The following is a 27850-nucleotide window of genomic DNA, read 5'->3' as shown; positions in this document are numbered from 1 at the left end:
GAAGACGCAGGAGTAGAAGGCCTGTAAGGTGTCTTCCAATTCTGGATCCTAGATTTATAATTTCTGTATTTCAATCCTCACTGCTCAGCACAGTGCCTAGCGCATGATAAGCATTTAATGAATACTTTCAGTCATTCCTTCCTTTACTCACTCAGCCATCTATCTAGTGGTGGCTGGTAAATGTTTAATAACTGACTCTCCAAAAATAGGATGTACTTTTTAGTTTAATATGCATTATTAACATTTTCTCCCTTACGTTATTAAATCTAGGCAGTCAAAAAAAACAATAAATCAATCCCTGATATATAGTGTTTGCCAGTTCCCAAGGGGTCAATGATGACACAGAAAACTTAATGATCAGTTCTCATAAGCTGGCACAAGCTGGCGCCAGCACACCCTTGCATCACTCTCTGCTGTGATGTTCTTTTGCAATTTTACACATGCCTAGAATTTTCAGTCCTTTAGTAAGCACTAATTACTATTATTCCTTCCTCCCCTTTCTCTGCTCCTTCCTGAAACTACTACATTGATTAGAAACCCAGCTTGACTCAGAACAATATCTCAGAATTCCTTCTGTTCAGGACTTACCTTTGGGCAGAACATCTGTCCCCTAAAACTTACAGTCTCAGACAATACTGACAGACGGGACTTATAGACAAAATTAAAAAAAAAAGAGGAAAATCGCTTTTCTATCTCCATTACTGCTACTATCTTATATGAGAGGCACAGGAGCATAATGGATAGAGGATCTGCTGTATGGTCAGAAAGATCTGAGTTCAAATCCTGCTTCTGCCACACGCATGAACAGAGGCAAGTTGGTTACTTTCTCAATGTTCCAGATAATGCTCTGAGATGGTTGCTGTTGTTAAGTCCTTTCAGTTGTATTGACTCTCCACAATACCATTTAGAGTTTTCTTGGCAAAGATACTGGAGTGGTTTGCCATTTTGTCTCCAACTCATTTTACAGATGAAGAAACTGAGGCAAAGACAGTTAAGTGACTTGCCAAGGGTCATACAGCTAGTAAGTACCTGAGGCTGGGTTTGAACTCAGCTGTTCTTAATTTCAGGCCCAGTGTTCTATCCACTGTGCCAATCTATTATAGACTAATTAGTGATCTCCATTAGAGAAACGAGTTTCTGACATCTATGGATCACAAATTTGTAAGAGAGATTGAAGCTAGGATCAAAATGTGTTTTGACAGTTTTCTGTCAGGCTATGTTCTCCAGACTTCATGACCATTCCCTCTGAGGCAGCATAGGACAACAGAAGCATGCTGGCTCTGGAGTCTGGGCTTGATTCTTTGCTCTGTAACTTATCATTTTGGGCAAGTCACCTAACCTATCCAGGCTTCAGTTTCCTTATTTATAAAATGAGTGATCTTTGTAGCCCATTTCAGTTACAAGTCTATGAACTTGTATAGGACCAAAATATAGAACTGGGGTTCGGTGGGACCTCAGAAATCATCTAGTTCAACTCCCTCATTTTACAGATGAAGAAACTGAGGCCCAGTGAGGTTGTTATTTGTCCAAGGGTACACAGGTTGTAAGCATTAATCACTCTCAACATTTATTAAGTACCTTCTAAATAGGTACCTTCTAAGACCAGGCACTATGCTAGGTGTTGGAGATACAAAAAGAAGCAAAAGATAGTCTCTGCCCTCAAGGAGCTCATGATCTAATGGGGGAAACGACATGCAAGCATACATATATATATATATATACATATACACATATACAAGCTACATAGAGGATAAACAGGAAATAATTAGAGGGAAGGCACTGGAATTAAGTTGGGTTGGAAAAGCCTCCCTGTAAGACATAGTATGTTAGGTGAGACTTAAAGCAAGCCAGGAAAGTCAGTAGGCAGAGCTGAGGAGGAAGAGCATCACAGGAATGGAGGACAGCAAGAAAAAAATTCCCTGAATTAAGAGATGGAGTGTCTTGTTTATAGAGGAACCAGGAGGCTAGTGTTGCTAGATTGAAGAGTACATCTTAAACCAGGGCCTCTGACTCCAGGACCTGTACTATCATCATAATCATAAACTGTCTTTTAATCATATATATGTCTACAGTTATGACCAAATTATTTTATTTTATTTTTCTGAAATTGGTCCTCAAATTTTAATTTATTTTTAAAAGACACAATGTTAGAAAGTCAGTGGATTTTTGAGGTATGTCTTTTGCAAGCACAGTAAGTCCCTGTAATAAAATAGGTACATTACTTATACATATATTAACAGTTTATATCAAAAAGACCTGGATAATTTTATAACCCATGTGGAATAGTGAGTTCATTAGTGTCTGGAAATATCTAAGTGATGGAGAAAATCCAATGAGAGTTTGCTGAAGAGCAATGATATGATTTGTTTGTTGTTTAAATCAACTGTTAATTGGTTTAGAAAACTACCAAAGATCTCAGTTTATGCAAAATAGTAGCTAATATAGATAGATATTCATTTATGCATAATCCAAATCATTATAGAATCCATTAGCTCTTTATACTGCTTTGCCCATTTCAGGCTCCATCTCCCTGATCTGCAAGATTTGTCTTTTGTGGTATATAACATGTCATGATTACTTTTCAGATGAGTAGATTTTATGACTTACCTTGTCCAGATAGACCTTCAGTACTGAATCCTAGAAGAGGCAGTTCTGTGATGCCAGTTATTGGCTCCTCTTCTATTTCTTGATCTATCAAGAAAGAACCTTTAGTACTCTCTGCAGGACTGGGAATTCTTGCAGAATGGTGGTCAGTCAAAGTGTCCTCTCTTTCAGTTTCCTTTCCAGATTCAGGTGCTTCTGGAAACACTGATGACTCATAGGTCAGAAGGGTTGGTGGAGTTAAATTCACAGGGCTCATGAGAGCTTCATCAGCTGTCTTGGAAGTAGAGAATTCACTTGATAAATATTGCTCTGATCCATCTTCTGTCTCAGACTTGGGATGACCAAGTGTAAACCCAAGATTCAAGGTAGCATCCTGGAAAATGGGTTTAGAAACAGAGAGCAAAAATGACATTAAGTGAGCTTTCATTCGCACTATCTCTATTAGAATGCATGTCTTTTAGCTAGATGTGGTACATATTTATAATCCCTGCTACCATGAAGGCTGAGGCTGACAGATCTCTTGAGCTTAGGAGTTCTGAGCTTCAGTAGGCTTTGCTAAGCAGGTGTTCACACTAAGGGGAGGCCTCTGGGTTGCCTGTGGAAGAGGCAGCCAGCCTAAGTTGTAAATAGAGTAGGTCCAAGCTTCCATGAACATCACTGGTGGGATAGGATTCATGAGCAGCCCTTGTCTTCCTAGTTTTCATGAGATGGGGAGACCCAGTCTTTAAAAAAAGTTCGGAAGGAAGAAAGTAAGAAAGAAAGGAAGAAAGAAAGGGAGGAGGTAAGAAAGGCAGAAAGGAAAAAAGGAAGGAAGAAAAAAGGAAGGAAGAAAGAAAAGAAGGAAGAAAGAAAAGAGAGAACATATGTGTTTTGAGAGTAAGGAATGTGATTTTTAAGAGTGGTGGGGTTTTTTTGGCCTTTCTTTGTAATCTCAGTGCTTATTTTAGTGCCTGGCTTATAGTAAGCATTCTATAAATGCTCTGTTGATTGACTGACTTAAAATTTACTTGTATGTAATTTCAGCTAAATCTTGCCTTTTATTTCTTTAAACTCTATTACAAAGATTTATCCTAAAAATATTGCTTTGGTTCATGCTGGAAGCTTTTTATCTGTTCCTCTAGCTTACACTTTATTTTAAAGTTAAAGATTCATAGGGATCATCAGTAAATGAGGATATAAATGACTTTTATAAACAAGATTGCATTTCATGCCTAGAGCCAAACTTAAGCAATACTTTGATTTGGGAGAAATCTATGATCAAATCACATTTGTTATAAATAGAAAAAATGCAAAACCTTCTGCTTAATTTGCAGGAACAATTGATTGACATGATGGAAAATAGAAATTTATGAGCCAAATAGTAATAAAAATTCTTGCATAATTGGTGAATGGGATGAAAAAACGAGATGATTTAGTACAAGCAACCAAATGAACCACTCGTTTCATTTAGATGATTGTATTTTCAGAAGGAATCTTTTTTTTCAGCTATGATAGGTATTAAAACCTAATATTGAAGTAACCTGAATTGAAAACCAGACCTTAAATCTGCTCTATCATAGCGCTCTGCTTAGTCTGTCTGTGAGGTGGTGATTTTTGTTTTTATTTTTTGGTGAGAAGATTTTAAATGCTTTACATTTTGTTTAAAGAATTGAAGTCACCTACCAATGAGTGTTCGGCAAGGGTAGCAGTCATTACTGATTGGATGTCATGTTCCAAGCTCTCTGGAGGTTTTTCAATTTCTGCAGAGGAAAAAAATGATGCATTTTGGTGGCAATGAGCATTGGGGTAGGGCAATAAAACTCTCACAGTTATATTTGAAGTCCAGTAGAAGTGTGATGTAAGGAATCAAAACAAAGCTGATGCAAACTAAACAATCCTTAATCTGAATGATTAATTGAAAAACAGATGGGAATGGAAAGGACCTCATGTTTATGTAACAAAAATAGTTGTCTCAGAGGAAGTTTATACTGTTTAATTATATGTTACAAATCCAGGAGGTGCCACGAAGACCAGGTAGCCAGGCCAAAGGACCTAAATTATCAATGAACCAAAGGGGCATAATAAGAACTGGGATCAAGAATTCTTTAGACTGATTTATGTTCAATCAAAGCTTGGCTAACTTTTCTAGAACACCCAGATAATAGAAACACCCGATACAGTACAGAAGATGAGAGTATCTCCATAGCGCTGTGTCTCTGAATTTTATCTCTTGTGGTCTAGAGGAGTTTCACTGTATTATATTTAGCCATGAAAGATCTATTTATAGGTATTACATGTACACCTCAAAGATAATCCTACTCTGGTAGGAAACATGGAGGTAACCCTGGGTTCTCAGAAGTTATGCCAGGGGAGGTCAAGTTCTGAATGGTTCTATCAAAGCCCTTGCCATAAAAACTTTCCATAAGACAAAAAGCCTATGGCCATACCTTAAAGGGATTGTGATTCAAAGAGAGGGCTGATATGGACTCCTAAATATTCCCCTCTCTCCCTTGTACAAGGGCCTATGGATAGAATCAGAGGATCTAGACCTGGAAGGGATGCTTCCAGGGTATCTAGTCTAGCACCACCATTTTACAGATGATGAAACTGAAGCTCATGAAGGTTAAGTGACTTGCCCAAGGTCACATGGATGGTAAAACTCAGAGGCAGGCTGGAAATCATATTCTTTGACTAAATCCAGTGCTTTTTCCACTGGAAAATTCTCTGAAGAATGGGGAAGCCTAGCAAGCAGGAGGAATGAGGAAATCCTTGTAAACAAGAATTATGAGTACAGAGTGTTGGAGAAGTGTGAGTTGGGTAGAGAGAGTTAGTGACAGATGACACACTATTTCTCCACCTCCTCCCTCCCTCCAGGTAAGTAGCTGAAAATTCCTGTGGGTTATTGACTCCCTTTAACTTCCTGTCTTCCCTCTGGGAAAAGAAAGCCTTAACCTTTGTTCTAAATGCACACTTTAGTTTCTACAATTTTAACTTGTTACAAAAATATTGGCCAATATAAATCCAAGCTACCTGGGATTGTTACTTAGTGCTCATATCATGAGACTGAAGGGAAAGAGAGAATATTTCCTGTTTTAGAAAGATGAAGAATTTGGCCCAGGCATAGGGTCGGCTGAACCAGAATGGGGGTTGTCAGGATAATATGAAGAGAACCTTCTTGGGAACACATAATGGAGGGGCTCTCCCTTCCACCTTGCATTCTCCCTGCTTCAGAGCAGTGCTGTCCATATCCTCTGACTGTTCTTCCTGTCTGCTGAGGACACTTCTAATTGACGGCTGAGCCGAAACTCTGGATGTACTGACAGGGCAATTGCCTCTCAAACCTACCTTTCCTGCTTTGGAAAATTACTTCCCATCATCCTCTTTGCCAATAGTCTGACAAAAGAATATGAAACCCAGACACTGATAGTTTAAAAAAAAGTGAGCTTAGGCAGGCATTTTACTTTCTCTTGGAAGAAGCCATTTAGCAAGTTGGGTTTGAAGCGAGGCTATGCCCCTGTGAAAGAATGAGGAATGAGTTGCTTAGAAAAATAAATCCATATCCCTGAAGGGGAATGAGTTGCCAGGGAAGCTCCAATCACACAAAAGAAGGGGTCAGCAAGTTCTCTGGACAGGCTCAGACAGATCCTCTCTCTGGGGATGATTGACAGGTCAGTCTGTCTTGTCCATCATTTCAATAGAGTGATGATGATGATGGCTAGTATTTATACGGCACTTGAAGGTTTACAAAGCATTTTACTTGATCCTCACAATAACCCTGTAAGGTAGGAGCTATTATTATTCCCCCTTTCATAGCTGAGGAAGCAAGCTGAAAGACATTGTGACTTGCCAAGGGTCACACTGCTTGTAAATATCTAAGGCTTCAAACTTGGGTTTTCTTTACTCCAAGTTCAAAACTCCATCTACTTCACCACCAAATTGCATCTATCAGCATGATGAAAGCCTTAGTTCATCTGTTTGTAGATGTGGCTCATGTCTGCTATATAGAGGGAAAAATCGATAAAGTGAAACAAAAATAGATCGAAGGAAAAATGTGTGCTGCAAATGGCTATCACATGGTGGATGTGTAGTATTGGCACTAGACTGTGTCTTCTTTCTGTGTAGTAACCTAGATTAATATAAGAGTTCATCATCAGAAAGTTATTCTTGAAGAGCTTTTGTTTTGCCTATGGCTAACCATAAAACTAATAGAGGAAAGAGGAATTGACATACAATGCCTACCTAGTCTACACAATAAGAAAGCATCTGAGACACTGCTAACATAGTGGGTCATTTTTGGGGGGAGGGGGCAGCAATTACTTCAATAAAAAAACACTGAGTGCTTTAGCTGTCTAGCCGATTGATGCTGTTATACACATTTCATAGGGCAGGTTTGACAATTGAGACAGTTGCTCTGGATCAAGACTCTTGCATTAAAATTGTATTTTGTTCTGGTCCCTGTGACCACCTCACCCCCTTTATAGTTAATATACTAAGTTTATAAGCAGTCAGTTGTAACAACAATGTTGCTAGCAGCTGTTGTGGGGGTGAAAGACCAACAACAACAGCACACAGGAGGGCTGCTAGCACAGGTTCTTTGATCTGCTATTCTAAGGAAAGCAACTTTAAGGGGTTTACAATCTCACTTTAATTAAACATACATATATCATTCACTTAGTTCAGGATGAAAAGTCAGCACCCTGAACTTCAGAGCAAATACAAACAGAAATTACAAACAGAGAAAATAACACAAATCAACAGGCTTCTGTCTGTCTGACCAAGACATTACATACACACACACACACACACACACACACACACACACACATATATATATGGAGAGAGAGAGAGAGAGAGAGAGAGAAGCCACCAACATCTGGGTTTTCAAACGACTACCCAGAGTCTCCACACCAACTCTTCCAATGATTGAGTTCCAAACAAAATGCTAAGGTCAGAGTATTTATACACTTCTTCAGAGTCAGAGCACTTCACACCTCTTGAGAGTTTCGCTCCTCTTGAGGGTTTCACACCTCTTGTGACCTAACTAGCAAAAGGGAGTGGGCCTTCCTACAAGCAAAGGCAAGACTCAATCAAAGGGACTTGATTGCCTTAGTGCTGAGAAGCACTCTAAAACAAAAGGCAACAAAAAGTCCCACTTCGCTTGCCATTACACCACTATAAAATAACAATAGCAGGAATATAGGAAAGAGGAACCAAGAAGACAGAGACTGTCCCATAGATCAAAGGAGCGTAACAGTTACTTACAAAGGAGCATAACCTATATCATATATTAAATAAAAATCACATTCCTAGGATATATGCTAAATCAGAGGAAGCCAGTTAAGAGCCTTTTGGCCCTGCTAACTATCATCACCTAAGGCTCAGATAAACTCCAGAATCCTCAGTAAGACCAAGAGAACATCAAATGCTGCTGATGACTTTGAGGTGATGTGGATGTGTGAACGAACTAACCCCAAGGTGGCACTGGTAAGTCTATTCCCCACAAAACCCCAGTAAAAATGAGACTCCAAACTCCTGCTCCCAGACTACTCCTCCATCTCCATCTGGGTCCATGTAGGTGAGTGCTCCCAACTCTAATCCCTGGTTATATAAGTGACTCTCCGCCTCTGCACTCTTTCCCATGCTGCCTGTCTTCTTCTACCACTCCAACCCTATCACCAAGCCAGCTGTCTCTGTACCATCCCCCACTGCCCCATGGGTCTCTGCACCCTTTATGCCTTACTAAAGTGTGATTGAAGCTTTTTTCCCCACTGTTATCATTTCCTGGCAAGTACCCATAGAAATAGGCATGCCTGTTCCATTTAATAATTCCATAAATTAATTAACAATTCAGTTCTGGACTAGGATTGCTTGAATTGAGGAGACTTTCTAGGGGTGAGATCATGCTAATGAAGGTCTCCCTGAAGCATCTGAATCAATGGAGACTAGTGGTCCGGGGGGTCTGATTTGGGTTCCCTCTGTGAACTTCCATAGACTATATCATAGCCATGGAGGCATGAGGATTCTGAAATTGGTTGGCCTTCCTGGGGTTTTCCTGTAATAGCATGATGGACCAAGGACTAGAATGAATTGCAAGTGTAGTCCTAGAGTTTCTTGTTATTCCTCTGTAGGTACAGACCCAAGGTTGAGTGGTAATGAGCGGCAGAAGCACTGTGGATATGTGCTCTCATATTTGCCTCAGCAATAGGTTACTGTCCAGGAGAAGTAGCAGGCTAGAGACCAAATGGTACAATGACAAGTGTGCTGGTTTTGGTATCAGAGGAATGAGGTTCAAATCTTCCTTCTGCCACTTACTCTCTGTGTTACCTTGGGTAAGTTACTTACATCTCTGGACCTTATTTTCCTTATCTGTAGGATGAGAGTATTGAGACAGATGACTTCTGAGGTCCCTTTTAGCTCCGAATCTCTGATCTAAGTATGAGGTGTGGTGATAAAGTTATGAATACTACAAGTGTTAATCTCATAGACATTGGCAGAGAGATCCAATCAGAACCCTTCCCCTCGTTCCCCATTACTGACTCAGATTCTTCAAGGGTTCTCGTTATAGCAACATCTCATACATACAACACATGATTAGCAATCACCTGACACTTTTCAGGTTCTATATGAGAGTGAAGATTTTGGGAAGACCACCATGCTAAGTGTTGGGAAAACTAGGTAAAGGATTCTTAGTTCTTATAAAACCTGGAAAATGTCAAGTGCTTGCTAATCATGTATTATATCTATGAGATATTGCTAGGAGGTCCCCAAAGTCCCTAAGGTCCTTGTGACCTTGGGTAAGTCATCTGACCCCTCTGCTCCTCAGTTTCCTTATCCATAAAAGGAAGATGTTGGATCAGGTGGTATTTTAGGGCCCTTGCAGCTATAGCATTCTATAGCTGATGTACAGGCTAAGCCCACAGCTACGACTATTGACTGACCATCAGTAAACTGAATTGTCCCCAGTTGCAGAGACTTGTCTTCCTCTAGGGCTGTGGTAATTAGTTGCTGCAGTCCTGCTGAGGTGAGACTGCTTTCTTGCAGTTCCTCCTCCTCCAAGTGCCCAGGCTTGCTTGCGTTTTCAATTTCATTAGGGTGAATAGTTGACAGGTTGCCTCTGGGTCTTCCTCTTTCTGAGCTGTCTCTCTTAAAGATCACCAGCTGTCGAGCAACTGTGCTGCTTGAGCTGTAGGGTAGAAACAGACATGACCCACCAAGAGCCATCTGTTACATGTTAAGAAAATTCTCAAAGATCTTTGCCCCTCCAAGTGAGACTTGTGCCTGACTGTTTCTGACTTGGAGCTTCCTGAGGGAAAGGGCATGTTTCTATTCCTATTAGGACCCCAGTCCTCAAGGTCGCCACTCTCCTATAGATGGCCTGGTCTAGTTTCAGCTGAAATCTCCCACCCAACTCCCACACCAGCCTCTGGGTATCTATTCTTCCCTTCCTGCACCTATCAGCTCACATTAACCCTCCCCACCTTTGCCAGGAGAGGGAAGGAAATCTCAGCCTCTATTCACCCTCAGTATATCTATACCTCAAGTCATTCCTATCCCTTTCCTTTTCTCTGTTCTCTGTTCAAAAAAAGACTGTGACATCATATTCCTGCATCTCAAAGTGAGACAAAGTGACTCTGTAGATGTGCCTTTGAGAACAGAGAGATATGGTGGCTAAAGGGCCATCTTTAGATTCAGTAAGGCCTGGGTTCAAGCCCTGCCTTTGACACATATTATCCAGGTCACCTTATCCAAATCACTTGACTTCTCAGTGCTTCAGACAGCTCTAGCATTGTAAATTGCACACAAAGTGTTGTTCAAGGACAAGGATTCTCTCTCTCTCTCTCTCTCTCTCTCTCTCTCTCTCTCTCTCTCAGTAGGGCATAACATAAGTAGGGTTAATATGTGCTTTTCATTGATTCATTGGTAGAGGGAATTTCTACACTTAAAGTCTTCCTGTCCCCACAGCTATTATTACAAAACTTTAGGTCAGCTATAATTTTATTGATATAGGGACACATTAAAAGAGAAAGACGAAATATTCATAAAGATTTCGAAAAGTTGGTTTAAAAAGCTATACATACTAGTTCTTAAATGGAACATGGAATTGGGAGTTTTAATATACCATGGGAAAAATGATAAAAGAACTCAAGATTTGGAATCATAAGACCTGGGTTTGACCCCTGACTCTGCTATTTTTTACAATTTACTAAGCTCAGTGTGATTTTGGTCAAGTCACTTGAACTCCTGGTTCTCAGCTCATCTATAAACTGAAGGGGTAGGACTAGATGACCTCTAAGGTCCCTAAATCATGGGATCTATGATAGGTTGTGATATAGATAGTACCTATAAAGAACTGGTTTGAACCTGATAAGGGGCAGTTTATGTACTAACTTAGTAATGCACAGTAGCCTCTTATTTAAGAGCCCATTCCTCAGATAGCTACTTCTGGTGCTCTATGAGAGCTAAGTTAAAGATAACTAATCAGCATGAAATCAGAGAGCCGTCCTTATTTTAAAGAAGGAGCCCACCTTTGAAATGTGTATAAGGAAACAAGACAGCAGGATGCATCTCCACTAATGTAAATTGTCATTAAGAAGGGTAATTTAGTGTCCAGGAATGTTAATTATCCACTTTTCTCAAGTAGCCAGATTTTCTAATTAAAACAAAAATAGCTAGAGAGTTGTTTCTTCTCCATGTCATCTTGGAATAAATATTGAGAAGGAGGTAAGAAGAGGAATCCAAGGAGCCACCTTCAGTTTTATGATCAGGAGGTTAATGAAGTGTCTTTCAATATATGAAGCTGGGCTACAACTACTCTATTTAGAAAAATCAACCCTCGGTCCTCAAGGAATTTACCATCATGCAATTTTCAACTTTTCTTCTATACAATAAGCCCCATACAAAGTTCTATAGAGTTGTTGTAAGGGTCCTAAGTAAGAGCTCCTAGGTGTTTTATGGAGTGCTGGAGATGACACAATCGATGGGACAAGTTCATTATTTTACTAGTCAATTATAGGAGCTTGTTGCTTATCCCAGAGCTCTCCAAGGCAGAGTAGGTTTTTTCACAGTTTAAACTGACCTTGGAATAGAAATAGCAAATTAATGTCTGCACTACTCCAAATTCAGGGTGCATATCTATGGGTGCACATGGACAGCTTCCTGTACCACAAATGCCCTTTTCAAGCATGGTATTCCACAATGACATAAATTTCTCAGCAGACCTTGAGTTTTATCAGCTAATTTTTAGCTTGTTAGATATGTTACAATAAATGCCCCATTCAAATATAAACTCTTCGAAGGCAGAGACTTTCAATTTTGTCTTTGTATTCTCAATGCTTAACTCAGTGCCCAGCACATAATAGGTGCTTAATAAGCTTATTGATCAATGGATGGATTGATTCACTGGTCCAATTTGCCTGTTTGTCTCCTATAAGGGAAAGTTTTTAAGCTAAAAATTTCCCCCTCCAACCCAAGCCAATGATAGAGTTAAGTGATTTCTTCACCTTGTAAAGAAAACATTGACGTATCATTGGCTTACCCAAATACTATATCTGAAATAAAGGCTGGCTTACTTTATTGGCCCAAGGTATAGATTTGTTAGGAAACTGGTACATAGAATACAAGGTCTTAGGGGGCAGATAGTTCACATTTTTGTGTGTGTCCCCAGCACCTAACACAGTGCCCTGTCCTGAGCAGGTGCTCAGTAAATGTATGCTGAATAAATGAATCTCCTGGATTTCTAAAAGCAAAAGAAAGAATGCAAATTACCCATCTCTTTCCTTCTTCGGTCTTCAGTTCATCGCCCCCAAGTGGGAACATGTGAAGAAGAAAGAAGAATATTTGCATGAGCTATGGAGATTGACGAATGAACATTCCATACATGCATATAGCTCTCCTATTGTCTATCATCTCTGTCTTGGCTCCATAAGGGAAAGACATTCATGGCCATTAGCCTTTAAGGAGAGATTCTGAGAATAACATGAAACTGCATGATAAAAGTGAAGAGTCCAAGAAGGGTAATATGATGAATACTAGATTTGGAGGCAGATGACCTGGGTTCAAATCCTGACTCTGCTGGTTGCTAACCTGTGTAGCTGTGGGAATGTTATTTTCCTTCTCTGGGCCTCAGTTTCCTTAATTGTAAAGTAAGGGTTAGACTACCTGACAGGCAAGGGCCCTTCTATGACCGATTGTATGGATTCTGAATTGTAGCTGAGTCTGTGTGTCAGTATATTCTTGTGTCTGATATATTATTCTCTTTCTCCCCAAACACTTTGCTTTTCCCTTTCTGCCTGCTTTCCTACTATACATTGGGTAGATGCCACAAAGTTCTTTACAGTACGCATTATGGGTAGTCCTATTGCACAAGAAGTTTTTCCAAGAAGGGACATCCCAGTAGCATCTTGTAGAGAGATGAAACCATTTACTAAATTGGTTATTAACAGGAATGTCAGCATTTACACCTTGGAAATTAGCAGATGCTACCAATTGAGGCTTTATTTGTTTTGTTGATTGTCTTGACTTTAAGAAAGTGACAGGGAAAATGTTAATAATATAGATTAAAATTCAGTATATGTACTTCTCCCCCTACCCCCACACCAGGGAGATGGTTGTTAAATAAATTCTAGTATATCACTGGTTATTGGTCTTCTGGAAAGCCTCTCTGTGTCCTTGTTTCAACAATTCGGCTAGCAGCTTCCGTGGGGGTGTAAAACCAACAACAACCAGCACACAGAACACTGCAAAAGCCCAGCTCCTTTTGATCTGCTTCACTAAGGAAAGCAACATTAAGGGGTTAAAAATCTTACTTTAATCCAGCATACAAATGTCACTCACGTAGTTCAGGGGGAAAGGCCAGCACCCTGAACTTCAGAGCAAATACAATCGAATTATAAACAGATCAAATACAATTTGTAGTTACTAACATCTGAGTTCAGCTAGGGAGCGTGACAACGGCTGGCTCAGAGTCACGCGTCACTACTGCTGCAGCTCAGAGCTCCAAAAAAAGAAAGCCAACCCCTGGTTTTATATCTTTTTCAGAGTCAAAGGTGAGTCACACATGAGACTCACCCACGTGACCTAAAATCACCACAAAAATGTGACTTAAACCCACGTGGTCTAAAAGCCTCTGATGGCACAAACATGTCACTCAAGCCCATTTTGATTGCCAATACAGTCCTACACTCAAGTTTCAACAAACATCTGTGCAGAACAGAGCCCAACGTTGGTTCAACAAGTAGCACACAGTATGCACTTAATGAATGTTTATTGATTGAACTAATAGTTCATGTGAAAAGGATCTGGGGTTTCAAGTGTACTATAAGCTCAATGTGAGTTAATACTGTAACATGGCAACCATCCCCCCCTCCCTGAAAAAGTCCAAAAAACAAGTATAGACTTAGGCTACATTAATAGAAGCATAGTATCCAAAAGGAGGGTGGGGTGTTAACTTACTTTACACTGTCCTCTCCAGACAACATAATAGTATTGGGCTCAATTCTGAGTACCACATTTTGGGAAATGACATTAATAAGGTGAAGGATGTACAGAACATATACAACCAGGTAGGTGAGGGGACTAGAGACCATGCCATGCAAGTGGAAGGGAACTGGGGATGTTTAGCTTGGAGAAGAGGCAAAATCTTAACTGCCTTTAAGGGAGACAGACAGCATGGTATGGTAGAAAGAGCTCTAGTGATGGGGTCAGACAACTTGGGCTCCAATCTTGCCTCTGACACTAACTACCTGGGTGACCTTGGCCAAGTCCCTTAATCTTCTAGGATCTCAGTTTCCTCATCTGTAGAATGAGGGAGTTGCATGAGATAGACTCTGAAATCCCTCCTAGCTATTATCTATGATTCTAAATATATAATGGACTGATTGATATGGAAAATGAATTAAATGTGCTCTGTTTGGCCCCAGAGGACATAATTAGGAGTAATGGTGGAATAATTAGGAAGATAGATTTTGGCTAGATATAAGGATAAATTTTCCTATAACTAGACTGTCCAAAATGCAATGGGTTCTCAGGGTCAAGATGGAGTAGCAAGGTAGTGGTGAGTTCTCTGTTTTGTTGTTCAGTTGTTTCAGTCATGTCTGACTCTTCATGACCCTATTTGGGTTTGGACTGGAGTGGTTTGTCATTTCCTTTTCCAGATCATTTTATAGATGAAGAAACTGAGGCAAAGAGGGTTAAGAGACTTGCCCAGGATCACATAGCTAGTAAGCCTCAGGTCTTCCTGACTGTAGGCTTGGTGCTCTATCCACCGCACCACCTAGCTGCCCTTGAGTTCCCTGGTACTGGAAGTCTTAAAGCAGAGACTGCATGACCACTTGTCTGAGATATAGAAGAGATTTCTGTTGAGTGAAAGGTTGGTCTAGAACAGGTGTTTTTAACCTGTGGTCTGTGAGCTTAATTTTTTTAAAAAAATTACTGTATTTCAATATACTGTAATTGGTTTATATCATAATCCTATATATTTATTTTATGGATTTAAAAATATGATTCTAAGAAAGGTTCTACAGGCTTCACCAGACTGCTGAAAGGGCACATAGTATAAAAATGGGTAAGAGTTCCTGATCTGGGTCACATCTCACTCTGAGATCCTATGATTTGATATAGTGAGCAGTCTGTTTCCAAAGTAATTTTTTACACCTCAGCTTCACCACAGGAATAGCTATTTGCCATTCCATATCATTTTATTTTTCTTCTTCAATCAGCAGGATTAGGTAGAGGGTGCCTACTCACCATGAACAGGAGCCCTGCATTCAATGCCTACTAACTCCTAAAGGATAGTCATACGGACAATGAGACTGGGATTTCACTTAAATTTCTCTGGCCATTTATGGCCATTCAGTCTAGAAGACACATGCAGTTTACCCACTTTATATCTCAAATGACAGGTGGAGATGAGAAAAAACTATGCTAGATATTAAGGGACTAACAGTTCAGTACTTTGTGAGTAGAATGTACTAAATGCACCTGGCTCTCAGTAGATTCTTTTCATGCAGTAGCAAAATAGGACACAAACAAACTCAATTGACCCTAACTTTCCATCTCTCAGCACTCCCAAGAGAAGATATATAGTAATGAAGGTTGTTGTACAGGGATGGAAATGCATCCCTGTGAAGGACTACGGAGCATTTGTCAAGCAAGTCAGTCAATAAACGTTTATCAAGCGCTTACTATATGGGGGGACTATGCTAAGGGCTGTGGATACAAAGAAAGGCAAACACATGGTGCCTGCCCTTAAGGAGCTCCTATTCTAATTGGGGAAGATCTGCAAAAAATTGTGCATAGAAGGTATTTAAGTGGAAGGTAATCTCAGAGATTAGGGGCAGCTAGGTGGCGTAATGGATACAGTGACAGGACTGGAGTCAGGAAGACTCATATTCCTGAGTTCAAATCTGGTCTCAGACACTAACTGTATGAACCCAGGCAAGTCACCTAATCCTGCTTGCCTCAGTTTCCTTATCTGAAAAATGAGATGAATAAGTAAATGGCAAACCTATCCAATATCTTTGCCAAGAAAAACCCAAATAGGGTCATGAAGAGTCAGACATGATTGAAATGACTGAACAACAACAAGCTCAGAGAGAAGGCACTGCGTGGTGGGAGGGAGGAGTGTTATGGAGAGTGGGAGTGAGACCAGGAAAGGCCTCCTGCAGGAGACAGAATTTGAGCTGAGTCTTGAAGGAAGTAAGGGAAGCCAGGAGGTGGAGGTGAGAAGAGAGAACATTCCAGGCACTGGGGGATAGCCAATGCAAAAGAGTAGAATTGGAAGATTGAATGTCATGTGTGAGAAAAGATGAAAAGGCTAGTGTTGCTGGATAGTATAGTAGGTAGTAGAGATGGTAAAGGTATAAGAGGACTAGAAAGGTAGGAAGGGGCCGAATAATAAAGGACTTTAAAAGTCAAGCAGGATTTTACATTTGCTCGTTGAGGGGGCAGTAGGAGAACCGCTGGAGTTTATTGAGTAGGTGGGGTGACATCGTCAGACCTGTGGAGTAGTCTGGGGGCTAATCTTTTTGTTCATTTCCATTGAGGGGGCCAAATGACAGTAGCCTGCTCTCCTGGGAGTTCTGCCTTCTGATCACAGACATGAGGGTCTGTCTGGCTTGTTTTGTGAGAGAAGTCTAACTTTGCTGCTGACTACTCCTTTTCAGCAGATGAGGGAGTGATGAAATAATTCCCATGGCCTCATTTTCAGGTGTAACTGAAACTTCTATTCCTTTTGAGTGAATAATTATGGAATACGGGCTTATCATGCTCAAAGGAAACCTAGTATGAAGTTATCTGAGTCTGCAGAAACAATATTGGAAGGATTGTGATAATCCAGTGAAAAGGATGCTTTCACTCCAATTCAGCAAGGGGGCACAAATAAAAGGAAGCAGGATTGTTTTTTTTTCTTTGCCAGAAAAAAGAGCTTACAAAGGATACCAAATGAATAAATTGACTGAGATAACATTTCCACAATTAAGAGACATCAGTAGGGAATGAAATGCTAAACATGAGATTAGTACCTTTCAGTTTCTAAGCTTGGGGTTTTTGGGGAAAAAAGAATAGTTAAAGATGCTAGAAAATGAAATTAATGGAATGTTCTACATTGTAGGTACTAAGAAACTTACTTGATGTATACCTCTCTTGGTGGATCTGACCTCAAGAGAATGCTTTTGTAGTCAAATGACCTGGGTCTGAGTCTCAGGTCTGCCGTCTGTGTATTTTTGGTCAAATCTCTTTAAATCTCTGCTTTAGTTTCTTTATCTGTAAAGTGAGAGGGTGAGCTAGAAGGCCTCTCTGGTCCCCTTCCAGCTCTAAATCTATGATCCTATGAACCATACTTTCATTGATATGGCTTCTTCCTCCACAAACACAAACCCTCGTTGACAATAGTTTTTTTTGGGATGCTGTTTTTGAAAAAAAAAGTTTGTGAGCAACCTAGTGATGGAGTGAGATTTTGTGGAATTAGTGAGGATGGTCTTTGGAAAACAGACATTCAGTCCCATGCTGCCTTGGCAGATGGCAGGTCCTGAACATTATAGGCACTTAGTCCATTAAGGGGCCATTATTCCATGCCTTCCTAGCTCATTGGGACCAGCCAGAACTTGTGCTATACTGGCAAAGCCATTGAGAAGCCAGAGTCATACCCATGACCTGAATAAGGACTCAGAGTATCAACGAAGGAGTGAGGTTGCTGATAGTGTTTTCATGTCGTCTTTTAGTGTTTATTAATTAAGAGAAAATTATCATTTTCTAAGTACATCACTTAAAAGGTTTGCCACACAAAGTTTTAAAGTAGCTGTGGCCAATGGAAAATGGGACTCAAGGGAAAATCTTTGCATTTATTTTTATAACCTATTTAAGGAATCATATCTAGTCCTTAAAAAGACTTTAGTCCATGAGGGAAGTTGTAGCCTAATGCATGTGTACATTAATTTGATATCTAAGTTTCTTCTTTCTTTTTTTGATTTTTCAAGGCAGCTAGGTGGCATAGTGCATAGAGTGCTGGGCCTATTGTAATGCCTGACTATTGTTTTGAAGATCAAATGAGATAACGTATATGAAGTATTTCACAAACTCTAAAACACTCTCACGTGTTCTCTTTCTCTGTTGCTCTCTTTTTACTCACAGGGTATTCCAAAAGGCTTAGTAGAATTTAAAGATATTAAGGCTTAAGCTATTAAAGCTTAAATTTGCACTAAGATTTTTGGAACACCCTGTATGTGTGTGTACGTACACACACACACACATAATATATATGCATATAGTATGTGTATACATTTACATACACACACATACATTTGGAGGCTGAAAGATCGATAGGGGTGTGGGGGAGAATGGGTCTGTGATTTTATGGTGTAAGGAACTCTTGGTATGAAAACTCTCTACATCAATGCAGATTGTCAACTTTTCTGTAACTTACAGAGACTTTCCCAAGAAAATGAGATGTGAAATGGTGTTTGCTAGGATTACTTAGCTAGTATATTTCAAAGATCTCAAGGTTAGAGCTCTATTCACTATATAACATGATGCCATTATGTGTTACATAAATGCCAATTATTATTATCTATTAATTCTTTATTTTAATGATGTTTTTCATTTACTTGAAGATGATCTTAGCAACTTCAATATATCTCAGTTCACTATGAAGTTCATTATTATGCCATCCATAACAACTTTAAATTAAAAATCTGCAAATTTCCCTGTAGCAGCTTGTCTAGAAACAGTTTGCCTATGTTCAGAGTTTTATTCTTTCCATTTTTATTTTGGTTGTATACATATAATTTCATATGAACTGCTGCAGACTAGCATTGTGAAATGAAGACAAATGAGTCAACTTTTGTCAATATTAGGGATTTCACTGTTTATTATGTTCATTTTTTAATATTTCCTTCTCCAGAAGTTACACAAATCAGTGGGGCATGGAAACTTAGAAAGAAATAAACCAACCAAGCGAACACACACAGAAAACTATTTATGAGCTTGTCTTATTCCTGCTGACTTGGTGCATCCTGTGGCTTTAAAAAAAATAGACAATGAGCATGCCAAGAAGGAACTTTACCTGTACCCTCATCTGCCTGCTCCCTGTCGTTGACCTTAGATACAGGGACTCATATTCTGCTCATGTCGGAGCTGAATTATAAACCTGCTGTGGATTTTTAAAATAGCAAATTGTGAACCCATCTGGGGGTATGAGATGGATGCTTGGCATAATGAATGATTTTAAAAAGTCTTGCCAAAAGCCACCCACCACATTAGTGTGTTTTGATACTAATGGATAGAAACAAGGCTGCTTTCATCAGCTGTGGGTCCATGTGCCAGAATGAATGCTGATGGTGAGGGCAGTTGGAAGACAGTTTCATCCTTTCCTTTCGCCTGATGGGACTTACAGATGGTGGTAGTCTTGTGTGGGATTTGGAAAATCTGGTTGCATGATCATTCTCTAAGCAACAGGCCAAAGAGGACTTCATATCCTTATTTGATCCATCTTATATGAGCTAGTTTTATGGGGGATCATTAAGAACATTGCCAGCAAATCATGGCTGAAAAATCTGTAGATGAAGGAGTGCTTTCCTTAGGGCAGAAGGAACTCAGTTCATTTAAAAATGACCCAGACTCATGTTCATCTTTGAAAATCCAACTATCTAGAATGCATGTTATTTTGAGGATGGAAGTGAGCCAAACCCTGGAATGAATAATACATATTTTGTATTGATATAGCTTTTAACAAAAAAGTAGGGAGAAGGTCAGGAAAATACTGAATGAGAGAGATTTTCATACTTACCTAAATCCTAAGACATGGATTTCTTTGAATCCTGGAAGTGTCTTAAATATTTTTTGCATCTGGAGAGAGAGAGAGAGAGGGAGAGAGAGAGAGAGAGAGAGAGAGAGAGAGAAAGAAATGATCTTGTGAGATCCCTCTTTTAGACTTCCAAGCCTTCCCTAACTTGAAATAACACCCACCTGGAGAACTTTTTGGATGACTTAGGAAGATGGAAGAATTAAGTACCTCTTGGAGAGATATCTAATAGGGAGGAAGGAAGGAAATAAGTATATATTAAGTGCCTACTGTATGCAAGGCACTGTACTATGCACTTTAGAAATATTATCTCATTTAATCTTCACAACAATCCTGAGAGGCAGGTACTATTATCAGCATAATAAATCTGTAAAGAAGGGAGAATGGAAGTGATACTTGAGTCTAAAACATTTGGATTTTTTCATAACTCTCTCAAATCCACTCCAAGGGTTCTTATTTTTTTCTTGCTGTTGTTTTTCCTGCTTTAATTATCTGAGTAATTTATGATCTGTCCTATTCTTCTGGAATATTTTCTCTGAATGAGCTATGAATGCATTTATAGGCAAAACTTGCTGGTACTCAGCTACTAGATTTTTATTTATATTCCTAGGGGGTAGGCATAATATTCTGAGAATCACCCTTATTAAGTCCAGAATAATTATGTGTTGTTAGACCTGGTCTTAATGTGGAGCTGTATACTAAACATAAAAAAAGATGGTTCAGTAATGTCAGATGTTGTGGAAAATGACTTTGGAATTTTGGCTTCCATGTACTTTATAAAGCATTTTCTTAATTGATTTGACATTTCAACATCCTTTGTGTATATCACCATTTCATTCTCTATGCAGTGTTTGTAAACACAGCAGCAGGAGGCTGCATTGTCACTGAAATGAGTAATTAGTGACTCTCAATTATCCATGCTGCCTGAACAGAACAGTAATGCAGCTAATCCCAAAGTCACTCATTTTGAGCTTCAGACCACATTTATGTTGATTGACTTGCATGTTAGGTTCTAGAACACTCTAGAACCTGGTAATTGCCTGTTTGTCCAGCTCATAGAGGCAAGGTACCCCAATATGTGAAGTATTGAACAAAAGTTCTGGGTGAATGTTAACCTGCTTACTACACCTATGACAGTCTTTAGAGCTTGGAGATCAACTCAGGAATTGAAATAAAGAACAAATCCAGGCCCTAAACAATCTTTGCTTTGCCATACAGGCCCTCAGATAAAGCACTTATTAAATGCTTACTATAGACCAGGCATTGTGCTTAATGCTGGGCAACCAACAAAAGCAAGAAAGGCAGTCCCTTCCCTCGAGAAGCTTGTATTCTAATAGGGGAAGACAACGCGGAATGGAATACTGGAAAAGAAGAGGAGGAGAAATGGAGAGGGAGTGAAGTGGAGGCCTGGGCCCTGGCAAGATAAGGTAAAAAAGGTAAAAAGGTAAATAAAATAAATAAAAAAGGTAAAAGCTCACCTATCTGATCCATCACGACCACCTGTGAGCCCCAGAATCTGGAAATGTTCCTAGAACATCTGACACAGACTGGCTGTGCGATCCTGATTAAGTTGCTTAGTTTCTCAGGGCCCCTAGACAATTCTCTAATGTTATAAGTTGTAGAGAAAATGATAATCTGTGTCAGTTGAAGAAATTTCTCACTGGGAGCTTTCTATTTGGATGAAATCACTGGGCTGATTCATATCACCCACACTCCCTTGCTCCTCAAAAAAGCACCCTAAGTGAAAAAAAATCACTGCTTAAATCAGACCTGTTTGAGGAATCCTGCTTTTGATACTTGCTGTGTAATCTTGGGACAATCATTAATCCCTTGGAGCCTAAATCTCCCTATCTAAAATGGAGAAGATACAAGATAGATAATAACAAGACAGTATAATAACAATGACAGTAATGATAGCTTACATATATATATATAGTGCTTTGCAAATATTATCTTAATTGATCCCCAAAACAACTGTAGGAGGCAGGTACTATTATTATGCCCATTTTACAGTTGAGGAAACTGAGGCAGACAAAAATTAAGTGACTTGACCAGAGTCACACAGCTAGTATGTGTCTGAGGCCACATTTGAACTCTGGTCTTCCTGACTCCAGGTTCAGTGTCCTATCCACTGGGTCACCTAGCTGCCAGCAGTACCACTTATATTTATTTTTGTGAAAAAGTGCTTTGAAAACCTCAAAAGAACATGATGGAAATGCAGGCCATTACTATTATTGTTTTCATGGCTAATTTTCTGCTTGTACTGTAGGAAAACGGTCACTGGTGACAAGATGACCTGAAGAGGTGGAGTTATGAAGAAAGAAAGGGGCTCAGACAATAGCAGTCAATTCCTTTTGGACACTTGTATTAAATTGCTCATTAGGTTTATTATGGAAATTAAATTACTACCAAGTGCTGTTCATTAATTCCTGATTAGGCCCAGATGATTTCTTCTAATGCTGCAGTGGGGCTCATGCTAAGCTGATTGACTTTCTACTACCCAGCTTTTGAGGGATGTGGGGCATGTTTGCACAGCTGGCCTGTCTGGGAGGGCAATTGATATTGAGAGCCAGAGGATTTCCTTTTTATGGGTGTGTCAATGATGGTGTAAAAGTAAAAAGTGGGGAGGGCAAGAGACATCTCTTTGGATTTTGTAAAACTTCCCTTTCTTTCGTTAGCAGAGTTTCCAGAGTGCAGAAACACAATTCTCCCTCATAATAACAACATTTAAGAAATGATATCCGTTAGGCATACAGAGCATTTTCATTGACTCTTAGAACTAAAAGTGAGCTCATCTAATCTGTCCATTTTGCAGATGAGGAAACTGAGGCCAGGGGGAGAGAAGTGATTTGGTCCAGTTATACATCTAGCTAGTGACAGAATGAGGAGGAGACCGAGTCACTGGACTCTCACTCCATTGTTTTTTTTTGTGCAATACTTCACTCTTTCATTTTCTTCCCTGAAGGCTTAAAGTGTTTGTTCACCTATTGTTGATAAGTAACAGAATCACATAGACCTCAAGAGTTAGAGATCCCAGAGAAAGTGTTCCACCCATTGCTCTGAGTTCTGCCCTCTGAGGTTAAGCTGAACAAATCTCATCCCTCTTTCATATAACAACAGCCCTTCAAATATTAGAAGCCAGCTATCATATGGCTGAGAATATCAGAGGGAGGAAGTCCGGCTTACTTCTAAGTCAGCTAGGTGTAACTTATTCCTTACCTTATGTCTGAATTTGCATTTTTGAAGTTTCTACCAATCACTCCCACTTCTATCCTGTGGGGCCAAGAAGAACAAATCTCCTCCCTCTTCTAAATGACAGACTTTCAAATACTTGAAGACTGCTAAGAGATGTTGGAGGAGAAAAATCCTGCCCACCACTTCTTTGAGTCTCTCTACTACTCCATGCTGTTTCTCTAGTAGAGGCACACGGTGATGGGCAAATCCACTTATTAACTCCATTTCCATTATTTCCTAGATTCCAAGATTCCAGTATTCAGGAGATGAATTTTGAACATTATCAAGAGTTGTCTGGATGGTAATTAAATGCCATCAGCCTGAATGAAAAGGATGATTTATCCTGGGCAGTGCCACCCAGACATCTGGCTGGGAGCAAGTGGTTCTTCCTATGTGTGCCAATGCCCGGTTAATGGTCACTGCTTTCATTTTTTACTGGCAAGATTTTTGCTGCACTTGGCCATTTTTTAGTCAGTCGCTCTTCTTGTCAGGGCTTACTGTGTGTGGTAGAACGGGCCTTTCATTGGGGAACTTGCACCGGACATTTTGGACTTGTCCAAGGAACTGTTCTGTTTCAAACACTCCATCTCTTGACTTACTTAGTGCTTTTGCATCAGCAAGCTCTCATGCCTGGAAACCTCTCTGTCCTTACTTCCAATTTCTGGTCTCTCTGGCCTCCTTCAAGTCTCTGGTCAAATTCCACCCTCCATGAGAAGCTTTTCCCAGTCCCCACTACTGCTAGTGCCTTCCCTCTGAAATTACCTTCCATTTGCTCTGTAAATACCTTGTTGTACAATTTTTTTTCTTTTTGCATATTGTCCCTCCACCCTATTGAATCACTGAATGGGTGTTGCCTCAGTCAAACTGAGACCTGCTAAAGCACTTAGTTGGAAAAGGCCAAGGTCCCCCATTGCATCCTGGACCATCTCCAGTTGTCCTCATCTATATCTAGCCACTGGACCCAGATGGCTCTGGAGGAGAAAATGACACTGGTGACTTTGCACAGCTCTGCCTCATTTAAATGCAATTCACTTTCATGTCATGGTATCACCTCTCTGATGTCATGGTCCTCTTCAAGAACAAAGGACAAACAACAACCCTATCCTATTAGAATGTGAGCTCCTTGAGGGCAAAGATTATGTTTTGTTTTTCTTTTTATACCTAGCCCTTAGCACAGTGTTTAGTACATAATAAATGCTTAATAAATACTTGTTGACTGACCAATTTCCTGCCTCTCAGAATTTCAGAATTGGAAGGTGATTCAGAGGTTATCTAATTCAATAGTTCCCTGAATAAGAAAATAAGAACTGTCTCTACAATATTTCTGCTTTCTTTCTCTTTCTTTCTTTCTTTCTTTCTTTCTTTCTTTCTTTCTTTCTTTCTTTCTACACACACACACACACACACACACATATATATGTATGTATAATACAATATATACAATATGGTCATCCAGCTTTGAGTTAGGGATCCCTGGTGAAGAAGGACCCACAACCTCCTGAGGCAGCCCATTCTACTCTTAAATAGCACTAACTGAAAGTGTTTTGGTCTAGCAGAAGACCAAGTTTGCCTCCGTAATTTGTACTCGTTGTTCCTAATTTTGCATTCTGGGACCAAGTAGAACAATTTGAATACCTCTTCTAGGTGACAGCCTTCTGATACTTGAAGACTCCTATTCCTTCAACATAGGTCAGGAACTCGAGTCCCATTACTATTCTGTTTGCCTTGGTCTGGACACTCTAGTTTATCAATGCCCTTTGTAACATGTGGTGTACAGAGCTGAGTACAGTATAGCTTATGTGCCCTGATCAGGGAAAAGTACAACAGGATCATTACCTGAGAGTTATGCCTTTCAATGCAAGCCTTGGATCAAAAAGATAATAACCCTCTTTTCTTTCAAGACACATCTGAAGTACTACCTTCCACATGAAGCCTTTCCTGAGCCTCTCAAATGCTAGTACCCCGTCTTCCTATACTACAAATACTTTTAGTTTATTTTCTTCATGTTTATTCTGTGTATACCTAAATATATCCTTCTGGTCTCCCCTATTAAACTCTTTGCAAATAGGGATTGTTTTATTCACCCTATTTGTATCCCCAGAACCTAGCAAAGTTCCTGACATATGGTAGTCACTTAAGAAATGCTTCTTGATTGATTGATCACCATTTCCACATATTCTGTAACCATCCCTTCCATTGAATGATATACTTGTCCCCTCCACTCCTTTGTAGGAGTGTGTATGTGGGGGGGGGTCCACAGGTGTGAAATATTGCATAAATTGTCAATTTTTTACGTATTGATCAGTTTTTCTAACTTTTTTTCTCTTTTCTTTTAGTTTTTTTCTTAAAAAAGTCCATGTTATAAAGAGTGGCTCTATGGGAAGGGGGAGTGGGAGGAATACAGGAGGAAATTTAGGTGATATAAAAATAAAATATAGCAACAAAATTTATTTTAAAAAGTAATGAGTTCCAAATTTATGCCAGGAATTGAAGTTAGGCACCCTACTTATACTTTTCAGTCTCCATTATCTTCCCTTTTTTGGAAATTGGTACAGCATATGTACTTCTCCAGTCTTCCATGATCACTCAAAGATCATAGACAAAGCATCAGCAATCCCATCTGCCCGTTTTTTCAGTCCCCTCGGATAGTCTTCTTCTAAGCTAGATTACTTTGATTTATCCAGGGCAGCTCAGTACTCTCTTACTGCATCCTAACTTATTTTGCTTATCAGTTTCCTACTAGCCATTTTTTCTTGTCTTTTCCAGTTCTAGAGGTCATTTTCTTCACCCAGGAAATCAGAAGCAGTGAAAGAGTTCTGCAGTTCTGCCTTCTCTTTGCAGACAGATAATAAATCTTTTCATCCATCCCTAGAGTGGTAGAGTCCTGTCCCTTCTTTGATCTTCCTCAATAGAAGTAACCCATCCTCCTGCCACTAGCAATCCTTTCTTTTATTCTTAGCTTTCATCATCAGCTTCAGCTCCTTCTGAGCTTTAGTGCTACTGTCACTACGCTTAGAAGATGATGTCACACTTGATATTTATCTTTCTTTACCTGTCCTTCTATCTTTTATACATATCTGGTTGATGAGTTTCCTATTCATACTCAGATTTTCTGTTCTTGAAAGTTTATCATCCGTCCCTCCTGGGTTGACTTTCTCTACAGAATTTTAAACCGTGAGATCCTACCTACTCTATCTCAGAATGCTTTTAAATCTACTTTTCTTAAAACAAAGATTCATTTCAAACTATGCCCAGTTCTTCTCTCTTCTAACACAACATTCTAAAATGGAGTGGTTGTTTTTACCTGAGCTTCCCATCATTTGCACACCAACAAACAGTTTCTCTTTGTTGGTGAGAATCAGAACCTGAATAGAATTTCCTCTTGCTGCTTTTTTCCATTTTTGAAGGATGAATTTATAATTATGACTTTGCAAGAAATTATTAGCTGCTTCAGTACCCTTCAGCAGGGAGGCATCAACCACCACTACTCTTCTTCTTCCTTTCACCTTTATTTGATAATCTCTCATAGGACTGCATCTGCGGATCTAAAACTGCATTCTATTCAGGATGACTAGCTGGCTCTTTTTCTCCAGTATGAACCTCAGATCTGTTTTTAGTTCCAAGGGCTTGTCAGTTCTTTTTTTCTCTTTATCCTTCTTCCATTCCTACCTCTTGACACGGGTCAGAATTTCCTTTGCTCTCTTCAGATATTTTTTCTTTGTTTTCACAGTAACACCATACACACATACACACACAGAGAGACACACACACACACGTTTCTCTGTGTGTTTGTGGTTTAAGGAATATTTCATTTTCTCCGAAAACCAAAGAAGTGGAAAAGAATCCTTTAAGCTCCTGATCTCTGATGTCATGGTGCATTGTAGAAAGAGAAAGAGATTTGGAACCTGTGTTCAAATCCCATCTCTGCCCCTTACTACTTGGGAGAACTTGGGCAAGTTACTTAACTTCTCTGGACATTAGTTCATTTATAAAATGAAGGGATTGGACTAGATTTACTCCAAGGTCTCTTTCAACTTTAATCTGTGACCCTCTGGTCTCTTCCAGGAGACAGACCTGCCTACATCTTGAATATAGATAGAAGTTATTTGGTAGTAGTAAAAATACAGTCTATGCAAGTCACTTTAAAATCCCCCTTGCTCTCCATATTTGCTGGAAGTAAATATCTTGGTCTTTCTGGTTCTTGTTTTTAACAGCCCTGGACAAATGCATAGCAATCTGTGGGTGTCTTAACTTTCCTCACTTCCCGGGTATCTTGAAAACCACAATAAACCTCCTTTCCTTTCTCTACTAAACTCTAACCCTATCTTACCAATTTGTTATCTTTATGTTGTCTTATCATGTACATATATTAGATACATTCCTTTCTAGGGAGCTAGAAGTTCTGTGTAAACACCTGTGTTTTTAGCATGGGTGTTTCCCAGGTCTCTCTGGGGTCCTCTTCTCTTCCTGCATGCATTTGCTTGGCTATCTCACTCCTCAATTTGAGTTCAAGTATCATAGCTATGCAGTTGACTTCCAGATCTGAATATCCAGCCCTAATTTCTCTCCCAAACTTTCTAGCCCTACATCATCAACTATCTGTGGAATATCCTCTCTTGAATGTTCTGTATTTCATAATTAAGATATTCAAAGTAGAACTCAGTATTTTATCCACTAACGCTCCAAATTTCCCTTCTTCTATTTAAGGCATAACCATCCTTCAGTTACTCAAGTTAA

General features: G+C 39.6%; 1 protein-coding gene across 1 annotated transcript in view; it reads right to left on the bottom strand.

The window, feature by feature from the left end:
- Positions 1–27850, bottom strand: part of IMPG1 (interphotoreceptor matrix proteoglycan 1) — a 318324-nt gene that overhangs the window by 91455 nt on the left and 199019 nt on the right. The window contains exons 9-13 of the mRNA XM_036768304.1: positions 19865–19923; positions 12349–12369; positions 9522–9766; positions 4267–4343; positions 2608–2977 (exon numbers count right to left, since the gene is read on the bottom strand). Coding sequence (XP_036624199.1) covers positions 2608–2977; positions 4267–4343; positions 9522–9766; positions 12349–12369; positions 19865–19923 — 772 coding nt within the window. The remainder of the gene's footprint in view (positions 1–2607; positions 2978–4266; positions 4344–9521; positions 9767–12348; positions 12370–19864; positions 19924–27850) is intronic.

Source organism: Trichosurus vulpecula, chromosome 7 (genome assembly GCF_011100635.1).
Source record: "Trichosurus vulpecula isolate mTriVul1 chromosome 7, mTriVul1.pri, whole genome shotgun sequence".
Taxonomy (NCBI): domain Eukaryota; kingdom Metazoa; phylum Chordata; class Mammalia; order Diprotodontia; family Phalangeridae; genus Trichosurus; species Trichosurus vulpecula.
This window is presented reverse-complemented; position numbering and strand designations above follow the sequence as displayed.